Source organism: Numenius arquata, chromosome Z, assembly GCF_964106895.1.
Source record: "Numenius arquata chromosome Z, bNumArq3.hap1.1, whole genome shotgun sequence".
NCBI lineage: Eukaryota > Metazoa > Chordata > Aves > Charadriiformes > Scolopacidae > Numenius > Numenius arquata.
The window spans coordinates 83,887,790-83,906,106 of record NC_133616.1 but is presented as its reverse complement, the minus strand read 5'-3'; the positions used below and the strand labels follow the sequence as shown (position 1 = coordinate 83,906,106).

General features: G+C 35.2%; 1 protein-coding gene across 1 annotated transcript in view; it reads left to right on the top strand.

The window, feature by feature from the left end:
• The window catches only part of KIAA0825 (KIAA0825 ortholog), a 216,580-nt gene that overhangs the window by 69,281 nt on the left and 128,982 nt on the right, over positions 1-18,317 (top strand). Inside the window, exons 11-14 of the mRNA XM_074166415.1 lie at positions 2,369-2,479; positions 7,466-7,605; positions 16,329-16,517; positions 17,984-18,217. Coding sequence (XP_074022516.1) covers positions 2,369-2,479; positions 7,466-7,605; positions 16,329-16,517; positions 17,984-18,217 — 674 coding nt within the window. The remainder of the gene's footprint in view (positions 1-2,368; positions 2,480-7,465; positions 7,606-16,328; positions 16,518-17,983; positions 18,218-18,317) is intronic.

Here is an 18,317-nt window from a genome sequence, read left to right as displayed (position 1 = left end):
AGAGTAGTTGAATTAAACTGTCTGGCACAGAGTTGGGTTTTCCTGGCAGGAATTACATAGCCAGCAGTGGACAGTCAGAAGTGCTGGCACCAGAATTTTCATATTATCATTACACACTTGATTTTTTTTATAGTATTTGAAGTTATTCTAATATTTAAACAATCTTTAAAGCCCTCAGGCTACCCCCATCTCAGTTTAAAAACTTCTGTAGATATTTTGTTGTAAGCCTCAGAGTCCAAAAGTCTGCACTGTTCTTGTCCTTAGGAGACAGGTAAGAAACCACATTTAACAAGCTACTTTAGTCCAGAACTCCCTCAAATAGTTCATGCACTATCAGTAGACAGGATGTGGTCTTTTTTTATTAGGTTACTACACAAACTGTATCTACGATGCTTTGCTGTATGAAGAAAAATATTTCAGAGTATGAGACAGATTTTTTTCTTTATTTTTCTCACAGTTTTGAAATTACTATCTTGAAAATAATTATTTTATAGTTTAAATTCTCCCTGTATCTATATTACAATCTCAGCTTTATTTTTAATCTTCCGGTTTTCATGAATTCATAAAAAGCACAAATTCACAATGTGCTTGTTCTTTCTGCTCAGATATTGCTTACTTAAGATCATGTCAAAGTCTGTAGTAAATCCTTCCTGCTAATTTCATTTGATCAGTAGAATTAATTTCCAGAAAAACCCACCGTACCTTTTGGAGAAGTTCAGAAGCTGTACACCTGTCTACCTTTTTGAACAAGTGTCATTCTCTTTCTCTTTCAGCTGGGGTCTTACTGGCAGACAGTGACCTTATAGACAAGTAGATACACTTATTATTATTACTTAATTACTTACTCTAAATTACTTATATGCAGATGTGAAAAAGAGTTAAAAATTAATTTTAAATAATCGAATGACAAAACACAAATACTATTTATATCGTAAGTAACAAAGCACCCTAGAAGAAAGGAGATTTTACCTTTTAGGTTAGGAGTTCCTGAAGTCTGTATTCCAATGGGTTTCTGTTCCATCTCCAGTTTCAAGTGTCTATATCCACTCTCGCTGTTTCCATGTCGTGGCAGCAGCTTCTCTTATGTCTTGTAAAAAAATTATCTTGTCCTGAGAACGTTGTCATGTCTTTTCTGGATGTATTTTTAAATGTCCTTCTACTCTTACTGCAATAGAAAGAGTACTGACTCAGAAGTGGTGATGACACTGAATCACCCCAGAAAGGAAAGCAAATATGCCATAAATGAGTTCTGTAGAAGTGGTGTTTTTAAAAGGTAGTTACCTTCTTTATACAGCTTAGAAAATCCCAGCCATGATACATAAAGAAAGAAGCTTCAGACAGGGAAAGTTAAGATGAAAAATTCACAGCCAAGTAAGCTGAAAAGTAAGGTGCAAAAGAAGTGATAATTGATGATGGTTAGTGGAGGATGGATGTAACAGACAATATCCTATATGTTGGGTTGTGTTCAGTGTAAATGAGAGCAAAAATGGAAGAGACCAAGGGTCATCTATTCCTTACACAGATTTCTGCAGCCTAGTGGTTGCTACAGAATTGTACAAATACTTACACATTTATTGTTATTTATTGTTAAATAATAATTAAAGACAAATATTAAATTATGTAATTCTGTTCTTATATTTTTATAATCATATAATATCAATAATTAATAAAAATAGTTAATTTTTAGTATCAGTGGATTGGACACAACTGATTTTTGCCTCTCACATCCTTTGGGTAAGAGACGTAAAGCAGAAGTGACACAAAAGTAGCTTGCCTAATTTTATATTTGAATATTTAGTCCTTATATTTGGAAACAGCGTTTTTTTCCAACCAGTATTCTATTTCTCACAAGCCAGTGAAGGTCCAAAGCCTCTGGGTCAAATTTTTGTCCAGTTTAATCCAAAGTCTACAAGTACTTGCATGTTGTCCAAAAAAGGAACCATCATCATTTCAAAAGATATTTTATTTATGATTATGATAAAAGTATTGTTAATATGATGCATGTATTATGCAGAAAGAAAACAGCTATAGGAATCAATAGCTATAGGAAGAGCAATTTACTTATTCAGTGCATTTTCAAACATACTTTGAAAACATGCTGTATAGGAGTAAAAATAAGAAGAAAACTGCTGTAACAGTACTAACAGTGCTAGTACCAAGTTTCAAAGAATGATAGTAAATAAGATATAGGATGACATTTTTAACAGTATATAAGATTAATAAATTTGCAATTATCTGTATGCGTGCATATATTAGTACTATTTATCTTAAGGGATTTTGTGTCTTCTATTTATATATATTTAGTACTAATGATCCAAAGGGATTTTCAGTCCTCCATTTAATTCAAAAGTATTTGTGTTTTTTCCAGGACATTTCTGAACAATTCTGATGAACATCTTCCTCAAGATTTTTCAAAAGTCTCTTATCATCCATTGCACTGGTTATTTTGCATACCATCACCCCGTTCTTCCTTACAGAAGTGAGTATCAAAAGTTAATTGTTGTACAATAATCACCAGGTAGTCAATATTAATCAAATACTGTTACAACACTTTGAAAAGAGTATATCTGAATAAATGACTAATTAATATTCTCATTGAAAAACAATAGAAACCAGTTTTTTTCAATTCATTGCAGATTTCCCTAATCTTTTCACTTTAAGAGTCTGTAAGAAAGGTCAAGCTGGAAGCAATGCACTGTGTAGCCTTTTGTTAGTATATTCATTATGTTTGATATTTGAATTATCTGTAAGGTTTTCTTGCTTTAATTAAAGAGTATATAGCTCTTGACAACAATGTAGTTCAGCACAGTTGCTCTTTCGAAAGACTGTAATTAAAGGGGAGATAAAGAATGTTTATGATTGCTGGTTAAAAAAAGGTTTTATATATAAATAGATCATTGAAAAATATGCTGCTTGATCATAGTTGATTTTTTTGGGAGATTACTGCATGATTAGAGGCAAAAGCTTAATTTCTTTTTCTGTGTCACTGCATATAATGACAAGTTACATATGAGACATATGCTACCAGCTGTGCTGTCATTCCCTTTCTAATTTTGAACCTGAAGCACTCCCACACCAGTGTAGATCCTCTCCTAACCCCTTCACCTCCTCCTCCTCTTCAAAAGTTATTTCCTGAGAGATTTTCCCTCTCCATCCTCATGAAAAGCTGCTTTTGTGAGTTGCTATTGTGTTTTCTGAGAAAGTATTTTTCTGTTTCGGAGGAATATGTTATCCTACGAGTGGTGACCTACGGCGACCTATTGAAGATCAATGTGCTGTGGGTTTATTACCTCTTGCCTTGTACATGCAGTGTCTTGTACCTTGTACATCACAATATCTTCCGGCTGATTTTGCCCCATTCTACACAAAATATGCTGATTTCTCTCCATAGCCTAACGACGTCAGCAGTTCTGTTACCTACTTCCCTGGTGCCTATGGTACCTGCTGATATTGCAGAGGCCATAGATGCTGTGAGGGAGTAAACGTTGTGTGGTTGGCTCACCCAATGCCAGAGTGAATAACTGTTGAATTCAGGAGGTGTCCTTTTCCCTGCTTGAAATAGTAATTTTAAATTTTTCTAAAGCTTGGGAGATCATGTGTTTTTACCAATTGAGCTGCAATGAAATTTGTGGGTGGCTTTATAAGTTACAGATGGGTGGAGAGAGAGGAGAGGAGAAGGGGGGGACAGAGGAGAGGGAATGACTGCATGAGCACTTAAAAAGGGATCTACTCTATTTCTGGGAAAATTTATGCTTCATTAACGATACATTGTAGAGAAGATGATAAACTTTTTGATGCCGTAAACCAAGGACAGTACTCAAAATACTGTGAATTATGAGTTTTGGAAGATGACTTCACAAGCGAGTACCCTCTGCTGCATAAAAGAACGTAAAGCAAATGGTGGTACTGTTTCAGTCTGACATAATTCTCTTTTTTTGAGGTGGAATTAGGATTTTACAGATTCTATGTAGGACCAATTTGTCTTGAATAAATAGCAGAAAGCTATTCCAGAGTTATCCAGAATTTACTTATTTTTCCTGGGTGAAAGGTGGGAAAATGTACATTTTCTAGACCACCAAATGGGAAAATGAGTAGTCCAAAAGAGAGCACATCTCTCTTTTGAAGATATAGTTTGTGTACCTGAGTACAGTCCATTTATATACAGCCATGTGTGCTGTCCTGGTGATAATGAGTGAAGTATGTTGGTAAAATATTTAATGTTTTCTTTTAGCACCATAATTTTCAGCTGCTCAGAAAAAAAAAAGTGAATGACCCTGTATGTAATGAAATAATTTGAGGGACATATCCTGAAGTGTTATAATGTTGTTACCAGTTTTGCACTGTATATTTATGTCACGGAAGCTTTTCTTTCTTGAAATAACTGCATTTATAGTATTAAGAAGACATATTATGTTTAAGTATTGCCAAAGCCTGTGTTTTAGAGCTTCCTAATTCTTCCTGAATTGTTTTATGGTTTTACTTCTTACATCTAATACAAATGTATATTCACTGCCCATAACAATACTAGAAGCTCAGGCCATTCTGCACCTCCCAGCTGTGCCCACCTAATTTTTAACTGAAGACTCTAATTTGACAGAAATGTACCTATTAAATATTTACTCTTCCCAAGCTTGATGTTTCAAGAGAAAGTTTTGCTTTCTTTTCAATTTACAATTTCACTGTTTAACTAGATTTAGTGCATAATTTTTCATGCCTAAAAATAGCTGCAGTCTGCTTTATCTATTTGACTTCAGCATCTTTATTAATGTTGTTAACATGAATTAGTGTTAATGTTTATTTGCCTTATAAAATCTTGAACTTATCATTTGAGGGTTTTTTTTTTCTATCTTGGATACTAACCAAAATAACATAGTTGGTTATCAAACTAAATAATTACTGATAATTTATATTACAGTTCCTTTAGTGGTAATTGTGATTCACTCTTTGCATCATTTGGGGCTTTGAATCATACGATTTTCAGCTCAGAGTTCTGTTTTTTTTTCTTTTACTGTACAAAACTGAACATTTATATGTGTGATATTTATATGTACTTCACCTTTTGTCACTTTTTATGAGGCTAGTCTTATTTTCACTAGTACTGAGCGACGGGGATGGGAGAACATATGCCTCTCCATATGCACGTTGCAAAACTTCTCAGTGCATTTATTGGTGCTAGCTCCATGGCTGTAGGGAATGTCTGCTATATTTTATTTTTCCTCCAAGTGAGTCACACCATTGTACATTTCAATTTGCAAGAGGCTGAAAGAGCCAAGAACTGGTGTATATTACAACATGATAACTTCCCATCTGGTCAATGACAGACAAGTTTTATTTCAACTCAAATATTCTAAAAATGGCATTTATTTCCAAAGTTACTTAAAATATTATCCTTCATAAATCTAATTGACCAAACTTGTCCCTTTTCTCATAGTTTGAAGGCAATGAGTGACCTTATTAGATATGATAATGTGGCATTCAAGGGAGAAATAAAATGAAACTGGCCTGTGTATTTTAACTGAATTAGTGAAGTGTTGAGTTTGCTTCCAGCCACAGCACTAATTCTAGTGTGCATATAGCAATTGTTTTAATTTAAACTTTAATTAATAACTACTAATTAGTTCTTAACATGTGTTAGAGTTTATATATATATATAACTAATCTTGAACATACAGAAATTAAGATAATATTATTAAGAATGCAAAGCCCTAATGCTGAAAGTTTGAATGCAGTATGTGTTTCAAATATGGAAAAATTATTTTGGTTGCAAGTTCTATCAACATTTAAATGTTTATGTGTATATATTTTTGATAAATATTATTAGAATCCAGTATGTGCTTACATGCAAAAATATAATTGTTGAGCCAGTGCTGCATTATCAATGATTTTATATAATGAACCAGATGAAATGTCACAAAAACTGTACATAAGCTTTCACGGCACCCACATTGCTTATCAACTCATAGGTATTAGCTTTACTGTTAAAACCCCAAAGGCTGAGATGTATAAAATCCTCCTTTACTAAAAGAACTGCTACAGTTTTAACTGAGAAGTTTTGACATAACAGTGTGATGTAAAGGTCCTGCTGGGAAACGGGGTCACGGAAGCTTGGTTTCCTTGGGTTACATAGAGGTTGCCCTGCAAAATACGTGGCACACTGCTTTTCTGGAAATGGAAACATACGTACGTGTGAGGGACTAAGCTAGAGGAGTGTCCCATTTCCTGGCATTGTAGCTGGGTAGTAGGTATATTTTTTTGTGTGTTTTTGTGCAGTCATCTCTGTTTTTTTCATGCTGACATTGTGTGTAACTGGCACATAAATATACGTGCAGAGGCAGATAAATCCTTCTCTAGTCTGACAGGAAAATGTAGCTCCTGATGAAGGCGGCTTTAACTGATGCTGAAGGTGTTGTGTGTGTACTGGCAGATAATGTTTATGCCTGCATAGTTAACACGTCAGTGCATATGTAGTTTTTACACTGGTGCATATGAAATTTATGTGCACAGAAGTTTACATATGCAGTGCATAAACTTTCAGTGTTTGCAGCTATTGTTGTATAAACTCATAGCCAAAATGAATAAATACAATGGCAAAACACTTGTTGAAATTTAATTTTAAATCCTTAAAAATAATGAAAAATTAAGCTTTCAAGGAAAAAAAGTTACCCACAACCCAATTTTGAGAAATTCTTTTAAAAAATGTTTCAAGAAGAAGAAAATAGTAAATACAATGGGTCGAGTTGTTTGGTTTTTTGCTTTTTATTTTAATTTAATTGCTCCAACCTGAGTTCAGAGGTTGGTGTTGGGTCATTGGCTGAGTTCAGAGGAACCCCTGGATTATTTTTGTTTGGAAACCTAAACTTTTGCAGAACATGGAAACCACAAACAGAAACCCCATTAGAAGCCAATGAATTTGTGCTGGGCTTTCTCACTTTTCCCTGCTGGCGAAGCAGTTACCCAACCAGTCTAATGTTCCATGTGGATTTTTCAAAATGTGTAAGAATTGGTCAACTTAATATGGAATCTTGCAGCCCCTTTGAGCTTTCTCTCTGTTTTTTAATTAAGAGCTTCATATACTTTATCCAGCATACTTCAGAGCTCTTACTAAACAATTAATGTAATAGTGAACTAAAGAATAATAGCCTTAAATTTATTCAAGCACCAAAAAAAAAAAGAAATCCTTTTTGCCTGGTAGAACAAGGCAAACATGGTTCCATGAAAGAGATAAGTGAGGTTGCTTTGTATCAGTTATAACTTTGGCAGACTACCAAATGTTAATTTGCTTTTAGCTAGTTGAGATTAAATGTAATTCCTTCCCTGAGCTGCCTTAAAGTAAGCAAGCATGAAAGCGTTTTCAGAGTAATCTGGGAGGAATTGACATTTAAGGGAGTTAGCATTACATCTGCACTTTAAGGATATTAATTTCATAGATAAATTAACTACGTTTTTTTATCTTACATTTTGAAAGGACTCCGTCAGCCAGAGAAATGGCAGCCCAGGGTCAGCTGAAACTGCTCTTATCCCAGCCGTGCTGCAATTTGAACTTGCTTTTGGAAACATTGCTACATCATGATTGTCTCTTAGTGAAAATTTTACTGAGGAGTTCAAGTAAGTATTTATACTGTCAATCCTTATAAGACCATCAGTGAGAAACACAAATTCATTTTTAACTAGTTAAATACTGAAGGAAGGCTGACAACTATTTTTGAGGGTATCAGTAGCCATTCAGTCATCAGTAGGACACTTCTTGAATGGGAAAAAAGAAAGAAAAAGTCATCGCTTTTTAATGAGAATGTTTTGCAGTCAATCTGAGTATTCATAGTTTCAAAACAGACTACAATTTGATAAAACAGGTTGCTATTTTAAATGTGAAGGAGTAAAATGAATTTGAACTCAACAGAGCTTTGATACCACAACTGCTTTACACAGATATTTTAAAAGTGTGGATCAGTCATCTGAAAGATCACTTTTAAAATTATGTTTCAACAGTGAAAAGCTTCATAGAGTTTTTGTTTAAGTTATTTTATGTTTGTCACTGTATGCATTTATGTGGACATTTATGTGCTTCCTCATGTTAATTCTCTCATTAATGCCATTACAAAAATATAACAAATAATGGTTCTACGAGGTTTTCTTTTCATTCTGCTAATACTGTGTTTGAAGGAACAAACTTTATCACATCTTTGCTTTTAATAGCTTTCAGATCAAATGACCAGATTGTTGAAAAGCTAATGGTATAATCTCGTTTGACAAAATTTTGCAGTAGTAGCAAATGAGAATCTCAGTTTCTATCTTTCTTCAGCAAAATAATTCTCCCTACTTATGAAAAAAACTATTAGGTTGTCGTGGCTTGGGCTGGATTGGGCCACATAATATTAGATATAACATCGTTTAGTTCTGTCACTTTACAACGGTCTGGCATTTGTCAAGGGTACAACATTGCTTCCATTCCTGTCACGCCTGGCACTGTGAGCTGCACGGCATCCACTTGCTCATCCACAGACCTCTCATCCTTTACAAAGACTGACAAATGTTTGATCAGGGTCGCATTCTTACCCGGGTGTTACCCAGTACTGAATTTCACTAGCTGCTTAAATTATCACAGGTACTGAGTGACAGAATGTATTAATCTATTGACTGACCAACCTCTTGGGCTTCAGGGAAATGTATGCTGCCTTGAATTAGAAAATGTGCTATTTACACAGACTTTGTTAATGTTATTACAATATTGGTACGAATAAACTTTCAGTTTAGATGAAGTTGAAACCTGCGATGATCCATATCTTCTAAATTAATTTCAATAAGGTTAATTATCTAATGATAAAATGATTGTATTCTTTATTCCGTCTCCTACGCAGTGGCTTTCTGATTTAAAAAATCTAAATTTTTTTAATGCGAGCAGTTATGTATTAGTACAAGGAAAGCTGGACTAATAAGATATACCTTAGTACTAGAAATGACAGGTTTGGATTCTTCTGTTTAGTAGGATAAAAGGCTTACAGAATTATGTACTCATCAATAGTAAAATTTTGCAGTGTGTAATATTATGCATGAAAACGATAAAAAGCTAAGTATACCATAGCTTTTGAGTGATTTGCCCTAATGATCATGAAACCCCCTGGTATTTACTAGATCATAAGAATGTTTTGAATAGGAAAAGCCTTCTCAGATTTTACTTTATTTTACACTCAGTCTTTCCCTTTCCCTGCAAAAACCAGGCCAGAAGGCAAAGATTCTGTGTAAAGAGGTGCTCATATGTAGGAGGTTTTAGGTAACGGTAACACGTTTTTGTATAGTAGCAATACTTGGGGGTACTTACAGTAGGCATCACACAATTTAATTTAATTGCTCTCACATGGTTGCACCACGGTGAGGGTCAGAAATAATTAATATCTCCCATCATAGTAGGCAGTGCTGTTGGGATTGGCAAAGTTGCCTCAGCAGAGAGTATTTTGGGGGAAAACATGTAGGATGGTTCAGCATTGCTAAATATTATAAGAAGGTTATCGTATTTGTTGAAACTCCATGTATGAGCAGGGACAGAGAGGTGACAAGATTTGGACTTCTATCATTTTTTTATGCAATATGATATGATATAAAATGTACACAAAAAGTAAAATGCTCCTCAAATATAAGTTGGCACATCAAAAATACTGAAGACAATAAATCAGGATACCCAAAACTGAACAACTTATTTGTCTCCAATGAGTATGGCCACTGGGTAAAAGGTACTTTTGAAAAAATAGTTGAAAAATTGCATTTGCATATTGGACCTCTGTAACTGAAACTACAAGTCTAAACAAGCTAGGTTTGTTGAATTACAGTTAATTACAGTGTAATATAATCCCAGAGTTGTTTTCTGTAGATCCAGCATTCAGAAAATTTCTTCTAAGACACATTCTTGAATGAGTGGAGGGTCCAGAGCCTTTGCTGTGCCTTTGTGGAGAGAAACAATAAAGGTGACTGGTGCTGTGTTAATTTTCAGAGAAAACAAACTGGTTTGCAATTTTCTTGGTGGAATTTTTTACCAGGATTTCTTTATCACCCATGGATATGAAACAGAAATGGCAGATTTTGACAAGCAACAAATAATAGAGGAATAAAGAAGTGGTGCTTGCATAATATGAGTTATTGGATCCAGCAGATGCTGTTATGAAAATGAGAAGGGTGCAAGTGAATTCTTAAGAATTTCTGCCAGAGTTGCTGTAAATGCACAGGATGCCAGCAGAACAATCCCTGACTTCTTGTTTGAGAGTCTTTATGCCCAGGAACCAGGAGTTATTCCTTGCATAATAAAGCAAAAAGCTTTATTATGTGTTATTGAATTACACTGGCCCAACACAGGATTAATACCAAAGGGAACCTCGTCAGTCAACAGACACCTCACCCCTTACCGGTAGCAGATAATGAAGAGGTCACTCAGAAATCGTCAGCAACGTATCATCAATCGTTCCTTGGGCCTCATGAGGCTTTTCTTTAAGAAGAAGAGATGGTAGCACCAAGTTAAGGATGTACAATAGAAGCAGCAATGTATTTCTTTAAAAAAAAAAAAAAAAAACACCTTATTCATTACAATGAATACATTAGGCTCCAGTTGTTACAGAGATTTAATTTCATTTTCTACGCACAACTTTAAAGTGAATACCGGGATGTGGAGATAAACTGGAAGAAAACTGCTTTCACAGCAGGGCAAGGCCATTGGCAGTTTCGCTTTGTGTTTCTGGCTTGCACAGTGCATATTTGAGAGACTAATGGGAGAGGGTATTGTGTGGCCAGTACAGTTAAACCTAGATGATATCCTGGTCCCCACTAAAACTTTGAAATTTGAACTGATAGTAACAATTGCAAATATTCTGTGATAAGTTTAGGGCTGCAAATCTGAAATTGGACCCAAAGAAATGCGAGTTGCTTCAAAAAGAGATAATTTACCTTGCACACATAAGCGGGGTGGGGAAGGGGGGGCTTCCACTGAGAGAATAAAACTGTGGTGCAGTATCAGCCAACTCCCTAGATGCTAAAAGATATGAAGAGTTTTCTATGACTGTGCTTTTATAAACCTGTTTCTGGCAAGAGAAATGAGTTGAAAATATACTTGTAGAATGGAAAGATTTTTTTCCTCCCCACTCCAATACTTTGCCCCTTGGAAGCAGCTCTTTGACTGCCACTAAGTATAAGATGGCATTTTGAGGTGAATTTTAAGCATTAATTAAATTTTAATGGAATAAAAACAAATTAATTAACTTGTAGGCATTTAAAGGTGAATAGCACTGATTTTTTGTAAGTTACCGTAAAAAAACAGTGAAAGGTTGTAACTTTACCAATGGACCTCACTTAGGAATCAGACTAAACTTTAACTTTGAGTGACTGTAGTGAGTTATTACAAAATAAGATGTACATTCCTTAAATAAATTACCATCTCCATTAAAATCCTGGCATTGGCTAAATCTGTATAACAATTCAAAACTTTTATTTCAAGTACTTGAAGGTCATTATTTTTGTACTTTCTTGGAATGACTCCTTGGATTTAATAATCCTGAGGCAGAGTCTACCTGGAAAAACCAGCAGCGGGGCTAGTCCTGTGGTTCAGCCGCATGCAATTTTGGGGAAATAGAGCTTTGCAGGTTTTTTTGATGAAGCTTGGGGGTTAATGTGCAACACAGGGAGCACAAGGAAGTCTCTTAGAGGAATTTATATAGTTGTGCAGAGATAGCGCTCTCCTCCAGATATTTGTGGGTCATGCAGGATGAGGCTTGTGAGTACAGGCTCCAGAGCACCTGAGAGTTTTCTTAGCTTCTCCAGGATAAAAAAAACCTGTATCGTGGCACCCTAACAACAAAAGATTAGAAAATTATTTTTAAAATGGCATATCCTCAAAATACCCATCTGAGCAGTGAACTTACTGGATACTGTACCTGCTTAACCATGGTAAAATGGTAGAAAGATTTACTGGCGTGATGTACTTCTAGCTGGAAGATCAATAGAAAAGGGACCTTAATCGTTTTGGTGACTTTCCAGTGATAAGCTGAAGAAAACAGTAAACAGATTTTATGGAGTTTCTGAAATATCAAATAGGAATTTGCATTTGGACTGTAGAATCATAGAATCATAGAATGGTTAGAGTTGGAAGGGACCTTAAAGATCATCGAGTTCCAACACCTCCCACCAGACCAGGTTGCTCAAAGCCCCCTCCAGCCTGGTCTTGAACCCCTCCAGTGGTGGGGCAGAGCCCGGCTGAGAATCACGTACCTTCTCTTGACAAAGTGTGAAGATAGTCTCTGTGATGATGTACCTGTTATTGTCTCCATGACTGTGATATATGGTCATATGGACAGCTTTTCAAAGACCTAGTCATTTCTGGTAGGAATTTCTTGCAGAGCTATAGACTGAATACATTTTAAGAGGGTAACCTGTTCAGTATCAACCCCAACACATGCAGTAATACAAAGGAGGTAATGCGGCCATAGGACTAAATTCAATGTTGCCACATCAAAATTTGGCTATCAGAACGCCACAATTTCAGCATACTACCCCATAACATCAGTGCTGGAGGTCTTCTGATAGTACTTTATTTAACACTGGTAAGATAGATTTCACAGAAGCCATTAACCTAGAGATTCATTAATAGAAGCTTCTTCTCAGATAGTTGAAAATAAATTTTTTAGGGAGAAAAAATTCTAAAGGGAGTTGAGTGAGAATAAAATACTATGTGATTGGTGATGTAGAAATATATCGGCACAGAAGAAGTTTGCTGATACATTAATAATTTATGGGCAGGTGATATAAAGTTTGTTAAAATCTTTTTGTCTTGTGTTGAGCTTTTGAGTTGTCACAAATTTAGGATTCATTGGATTCGCAGGCAACAGTTTATACAGGGGATATTATTATTTGGGTTTTACTAAATTGAAATTGGTAGGGTTGAGATCTGCATTTCATTCAGGATAGAAGTAATGTGATATAAAATTTCTCTTTGGAATTAAAGCCTAGAACAATAGAGTTTCTGCCAAAATGAAGTTATATTCAAAGTTACAATAGATTCTAGCTGTCAAGACTGACTGGAGAATTATTTCATTGGAGAGGAGCAACTCCATGAGAGACAAGTAAAATGATCTACCAGAACAGATACAGAAAAAGAATAGAAAAAGAGCCAGTGACAGAAGAAGCACTGACAATATAGTGAGAAGCAAGTAATGTGAGTGCCTGCTGAAAGATTTGGTTCTATAAACAAATAAAATATATCCTTCTTGCGTTCTTTATATCCTCATCAGCTGCTCTGGTTTAAACTATAAAGAAAGCAGAAGTTTTATCTTCTTTGCAAATAAAAGAACTGTATCAGAAATAACTTGCTTCATCTTCAGTTCCTTTTCCTAAATGAAACAGCATGTATAAATTTGAATTTTGACTACCTCTTTTGGTCAAAGAAGACAGCATAACTGTTTATAGCTTGTCTATCTTGGAAGAATTCACATGGGAAGGAGAAGTCTGGAGTCAATAACAGATGATTTTCAAAATTCAGTAAGATTCATTTCATGGCTAAATCAGTAGCAGATAAGAGCTGGATGAGTGTGATAATGTCAGCAAGTTACTGGGAGGTGTTTCTAGCAGTAGGAAAGAAATAAGGATAAATTATGCTTGTGAGTGTGCCTCTTTGAAAATGTTTTTAAAATACATTGTACTAACCCAAGAGGTGAAGTGCATTATTTTGTCACAGGAAGAATGATTCATTGTGACTGGTTAGGGCATAGCTGTTATTCACTAGATACATAATTTTCTTATAAACATATTTATTAATGGTATTAATATTTTTATATATTTTGGTATCCTTGGTGCATATGCAACATTATGCTATATGGAAATAACAAATAGCAGATTTCATTTAACATGTATTTAAGGTAAGTATATAGCCATATTTATGTGTGGATGTATGTCCCGCTAAAATGAAAAACAAGCATCTCCTTTGAGCTACATGTAGGAGCTTTAGATTCCCTTCACAGATTAGCTCTTGATATACAAATGCAGTGAGTGAAAAAAGAAAAATATATAGAGGGAAGCATCAGCGGGCAATAAGTATGATGCCTATCATATAAATACTGTTCTTATGTGATGATTAACAAGAAGCTGGATTGGAGTTCAAACTAAGATGAATATTTAATGTTATGACAGGTGAGCTAATAAACGTTAGAGAAAAATTCTAAGGCAAAAGAAATCTACACATCTTTCTGTAGACTCCTAATTCATAATATTTAACCAGCTATACTGATCAACTAGCTAAATCTATCAACCAACTGACATTATGCTTTAAGGTCCCTTCCAGCAGAAACTATTCCATGATTCTACAATCCGTGACAGTTTATTAGTCAGGAAACTTGCTTCACCTTGAGCTTTGAAGGGTTAGGTATTCTTACAACAAGAGCAACATTTACTTCAGGGTATAACAAGGCAAAGCCAATGAAAACTGACGTATCATGGTTAGCCTCAGAGTGGTTTCCCAGTGGACTCCTGAAGATCTCTGCTAAGAGCAGAAGACTTCTATTATACAGCAGTTATAAGAAGATATATGTATAACCCCTACAGAATTCCTTTATACTTCTTTCCATTTATCTAAATTTATTGGTAGCACTAAGTTGATTGAAAAGTTATTAATAAGTTGTGACTCAAACTTCCCATGTGGCTTGATCATAAAGCAAATTTAGGCTTAATTTCAAGTCATAAACCCCATTAAACAAAGCAATTTCCCATCATGTTCTGCAAAGACAGTTTACGTAGTACTTAAAATCTTAGCAAACCCTCCTCCCTAGAATTTTGATAAATTAATGTAAAAAAAAAAATACTTATAGTAATATAATCAAAGTTCAATTCAAATTTTCATCTCACAGTTCGAATACCTTTGGGTTTTCCTTTTTGAACTGCTTTTTCTGCTTCCTTGATCCTGTCTTTGTCATAGCCGTATCAGACAACACATCTCTGGTCTGAGTGAATTAGTGGAATCCATTTGATTCTTCACTCAGAAATGTCTGGCATTGGAAGGTGTCTCAGCGAAATACGCCATCTCACTCAACTCATAGCAAAAAAGCTGATGAAAAAAAAATACTTATTGCTGATCTGTCTTCTGCCTTGAGGAAAAAACCCCACAGCCTGTTGGTTATGAAACCACTCGGCTTTCTACATCCTATGGGTTGTTTCCATTAAGGTTCCACACTACCCAGACCGAATGGTTTACAATAATGTGTGAATTAGGTTGTAGGAATTCAGAGGAGAGTAAAATGGAACTTTTGAATTTTACAGCATTCTCAAATCATTCAGAGATGAGTGGAAAGCAGCAATTTTCCACTGTGGTAGATTTTGAAGGCTGTTTGAAGCACTAGAAAAACGCAGCCTGGAAATTTAGTCTCTCCCATCTTTCTCCTGCACAGGTTGCTAAGGATATAGGGGCATCCAAACTGGCATAAAACAATGACATTTTCAAGTGTAATTTTATTTAAGTAATTTTTACAGAAGCTTTCAGTTTTGCAAACTAGAAATTTAAATTAAAAGTGTTTGATTGGTTCTGTCTCCAGTCATTTGTTACAATTGTTAACATCAAAAACATATTCCACAAATAAGTGGGAAGTTGAGGTCTTTAACATTAGCACAAGTCAAAGCCACTGAGTGGCATTGGTTCAAAGAGGTTTAAGCACTTCATTATCTTTCAGCTGTGAGAATGTTTTATAATGATTATGAAAAGCTTTTAGAAATACATGTGGTGTAAGCTGTTACCACTCCACTCTATGAAAATCAGTAGTTGTCTTTGAAAGCACACGTATTTGTATCTTAGCAGGGCTGAGATTTTAGTTTGCAGAACCGATTTCTTTGCAATTTTGTCTTATACTGAAAAAGAAAGCCAACCCATTTTGAGGATTATGCAGTTGCTACTTTATTTTATTTTATATAACTAAATAGAGCTGTGTTATTTCATGTGACATATATTGGTAAGGGGAGTTAAGCACTAATAGCTTTTTGACTCTGATTCTACAGAAGTAGTAGAATTTACTTCTGATTAACATATAGTAAATAATCAAATTTTAGTTATATACTGAATGCATTTTGAATTAAGCAGGCATATTCCGTAGTCTGTAAACATGCTTGAGTCTTTTTTTCAATGGCTATATATAATTCAGGAAGACAGTCAAATGTCATTATGCAGAGGAAGATCAGATTTCAGTATCAGTAAGTATTATTATTGTTTGAAATACTATTCAGAGACAGTTTGCAGTTTGTTTTGATTAATGCTATCTATTACTGAGAACTCGAATTACTTGGAAATTATTGTAACCATGTTTATGTTTATTTTGAAGGAAATGAAGTATTGAATCGTGATGAGAAAAGTTCCCTCTTAGAACAGATAAATAACAAACAGCCCACTCTGGTTGAAACAATCTTCACGGTATTGTCTTACTGCACTTTATCACCCAAATCTCTTGGCATTGCTTTTGAGACCTACATGGAAAAAGAGCAGTTGTGGAATTGCTTATACAATATGACAGGTATTTAATTTATTAATAAGTATTTAAAATCCGATGTTAAACCTTGTCAGTTTTCAGACATGTGGTGCATCTTATTTTTACCGTAATAAATCAGATGGAATGATGGTAGTTTACTTCAAAATTGTAGTATAATTGAAGTGTTTTGAGCAATCAGGTCATGGTAGGAGTGGTGAAAACTCTCAAGAAAGCAGAGGTTAGAGAGCAGTGTGGTCAACCAGGAGTCTGTCTGACCAGCAGACTGGCAAGAGATATTTTCTGTGGCTTTCTACCAATACAGGTTCTTTGTCTGTCTCCATTTAATAGCTCCAGACCTTTGCCATGACTTAAAAGTAAGAAACAATTAAAGGAGAGTGGAAAAAGAAAAGGAAGGATTCCTGTTGAGGGAGACATAGCCTGATGGACATATAGACTCTGCTGTCAACAGGCAGAGAGGCTCCTCATCTTCCATGGAGAGGGAAAGCTGCTCTCACAATTGTAGGAAGTAGTGCTGCCCCCAGGGAAAAGCAGTGTTCAACCAGAAAAGAGAGGTGAGGTTTAGGAGGGTGATCTTGCAAATGATGGCTAAAATGCAGGAAAGCTCAAAAGGAAAGAAAGGAAGAAAATGGGAGAATGTAAGAGGGGAAGTGGAATTACGAATATCATGAAATAGAAAACAGCAGTGCTAAAAGTGCTCAGGAATTCCTCAGAGAAAAATGGGATTGCAAAAAGTAGAAGAGGAGGAAAAATACAGAAATGTTGCGTGGAAACTTCCAGAAAGGCCATGCAGAGAAGAAAATAAACTTAGATCAGCAAAAAGTAGAGACAAGCAAAAGCATGAGGAAAGGACCTGAAGACTGCTGCTCCATGGCCAGGGAGGAACTGCAATTCTCCGTGGTACTAAGAATGTGGAGAAGATTGATGCTTGTTGTAATGTCAATAGCTGTATTTAGGATGGTCTATTTTTAACATGCAATCTCTGATAACATGCTGTCTCTATTGATGACTATTATTTGTGTGCATTTTTGTTCCCAAAGTATCTTTTCTTCCTTTGGTGTTCTCTAGGATAACAGCTTGGGTATCTAATAAACACAACTTCATTACTACTATCAAGACAAGAAAGTAGAAAAAAATAGGTATATCCATTTGCTTCATTGATGTCTAACAAGTAATTAAATGTATTCCATGTAAAATGGAAGACATCAGTCAGCTTAAATTAAATTTTTATAAATATATTAAGGGAGAAATGAAGATGAAGGAAATAAATGAAATTGTAAGTTTTGTTAGTACAGTATTAAGATGGTACAAGATGGTGTATTGCTTTGCTTTATACTTGTTCTTTAATTTTTAGCAGACCAATAGGTCTAAGTTGTTCTGAAACGTAATGTTGTTGCTTTTCTTGCCATAAGAATTCTGAAACGCTTCTTTCTGAAACAGATTTACACAAATGACTACACTTACTGAATATTTAATAATTCTTCCTTCTGAAGTTTCCAGTTGTGGTGAGTCGGAGCCAGAGGTTATCAGATGCTTGAAGTTGACTTTGATTAATTCAGTCAAGGGTATCGTGAAGCAGATAATTTCTTTGATGCATTCATGGGAGGCAACAGAAAACTATGGAACGTACCAGCACAAGCAAATAGTTCCTGAAAGTTTACTGAAAACGGTTCCAAAGGAATGGAATTACACTCCTCGGGAAATGAAGAGAAAAGAATCTGGGAAATGTGGGTGAAAGTTATACTGTTTTATAAGTTTGTCATAAGGGCTTGTTACCCCTTTAATGAGTTGGTAAAAAAATTGAACAGTTAAGAGTTTGTGAATGTT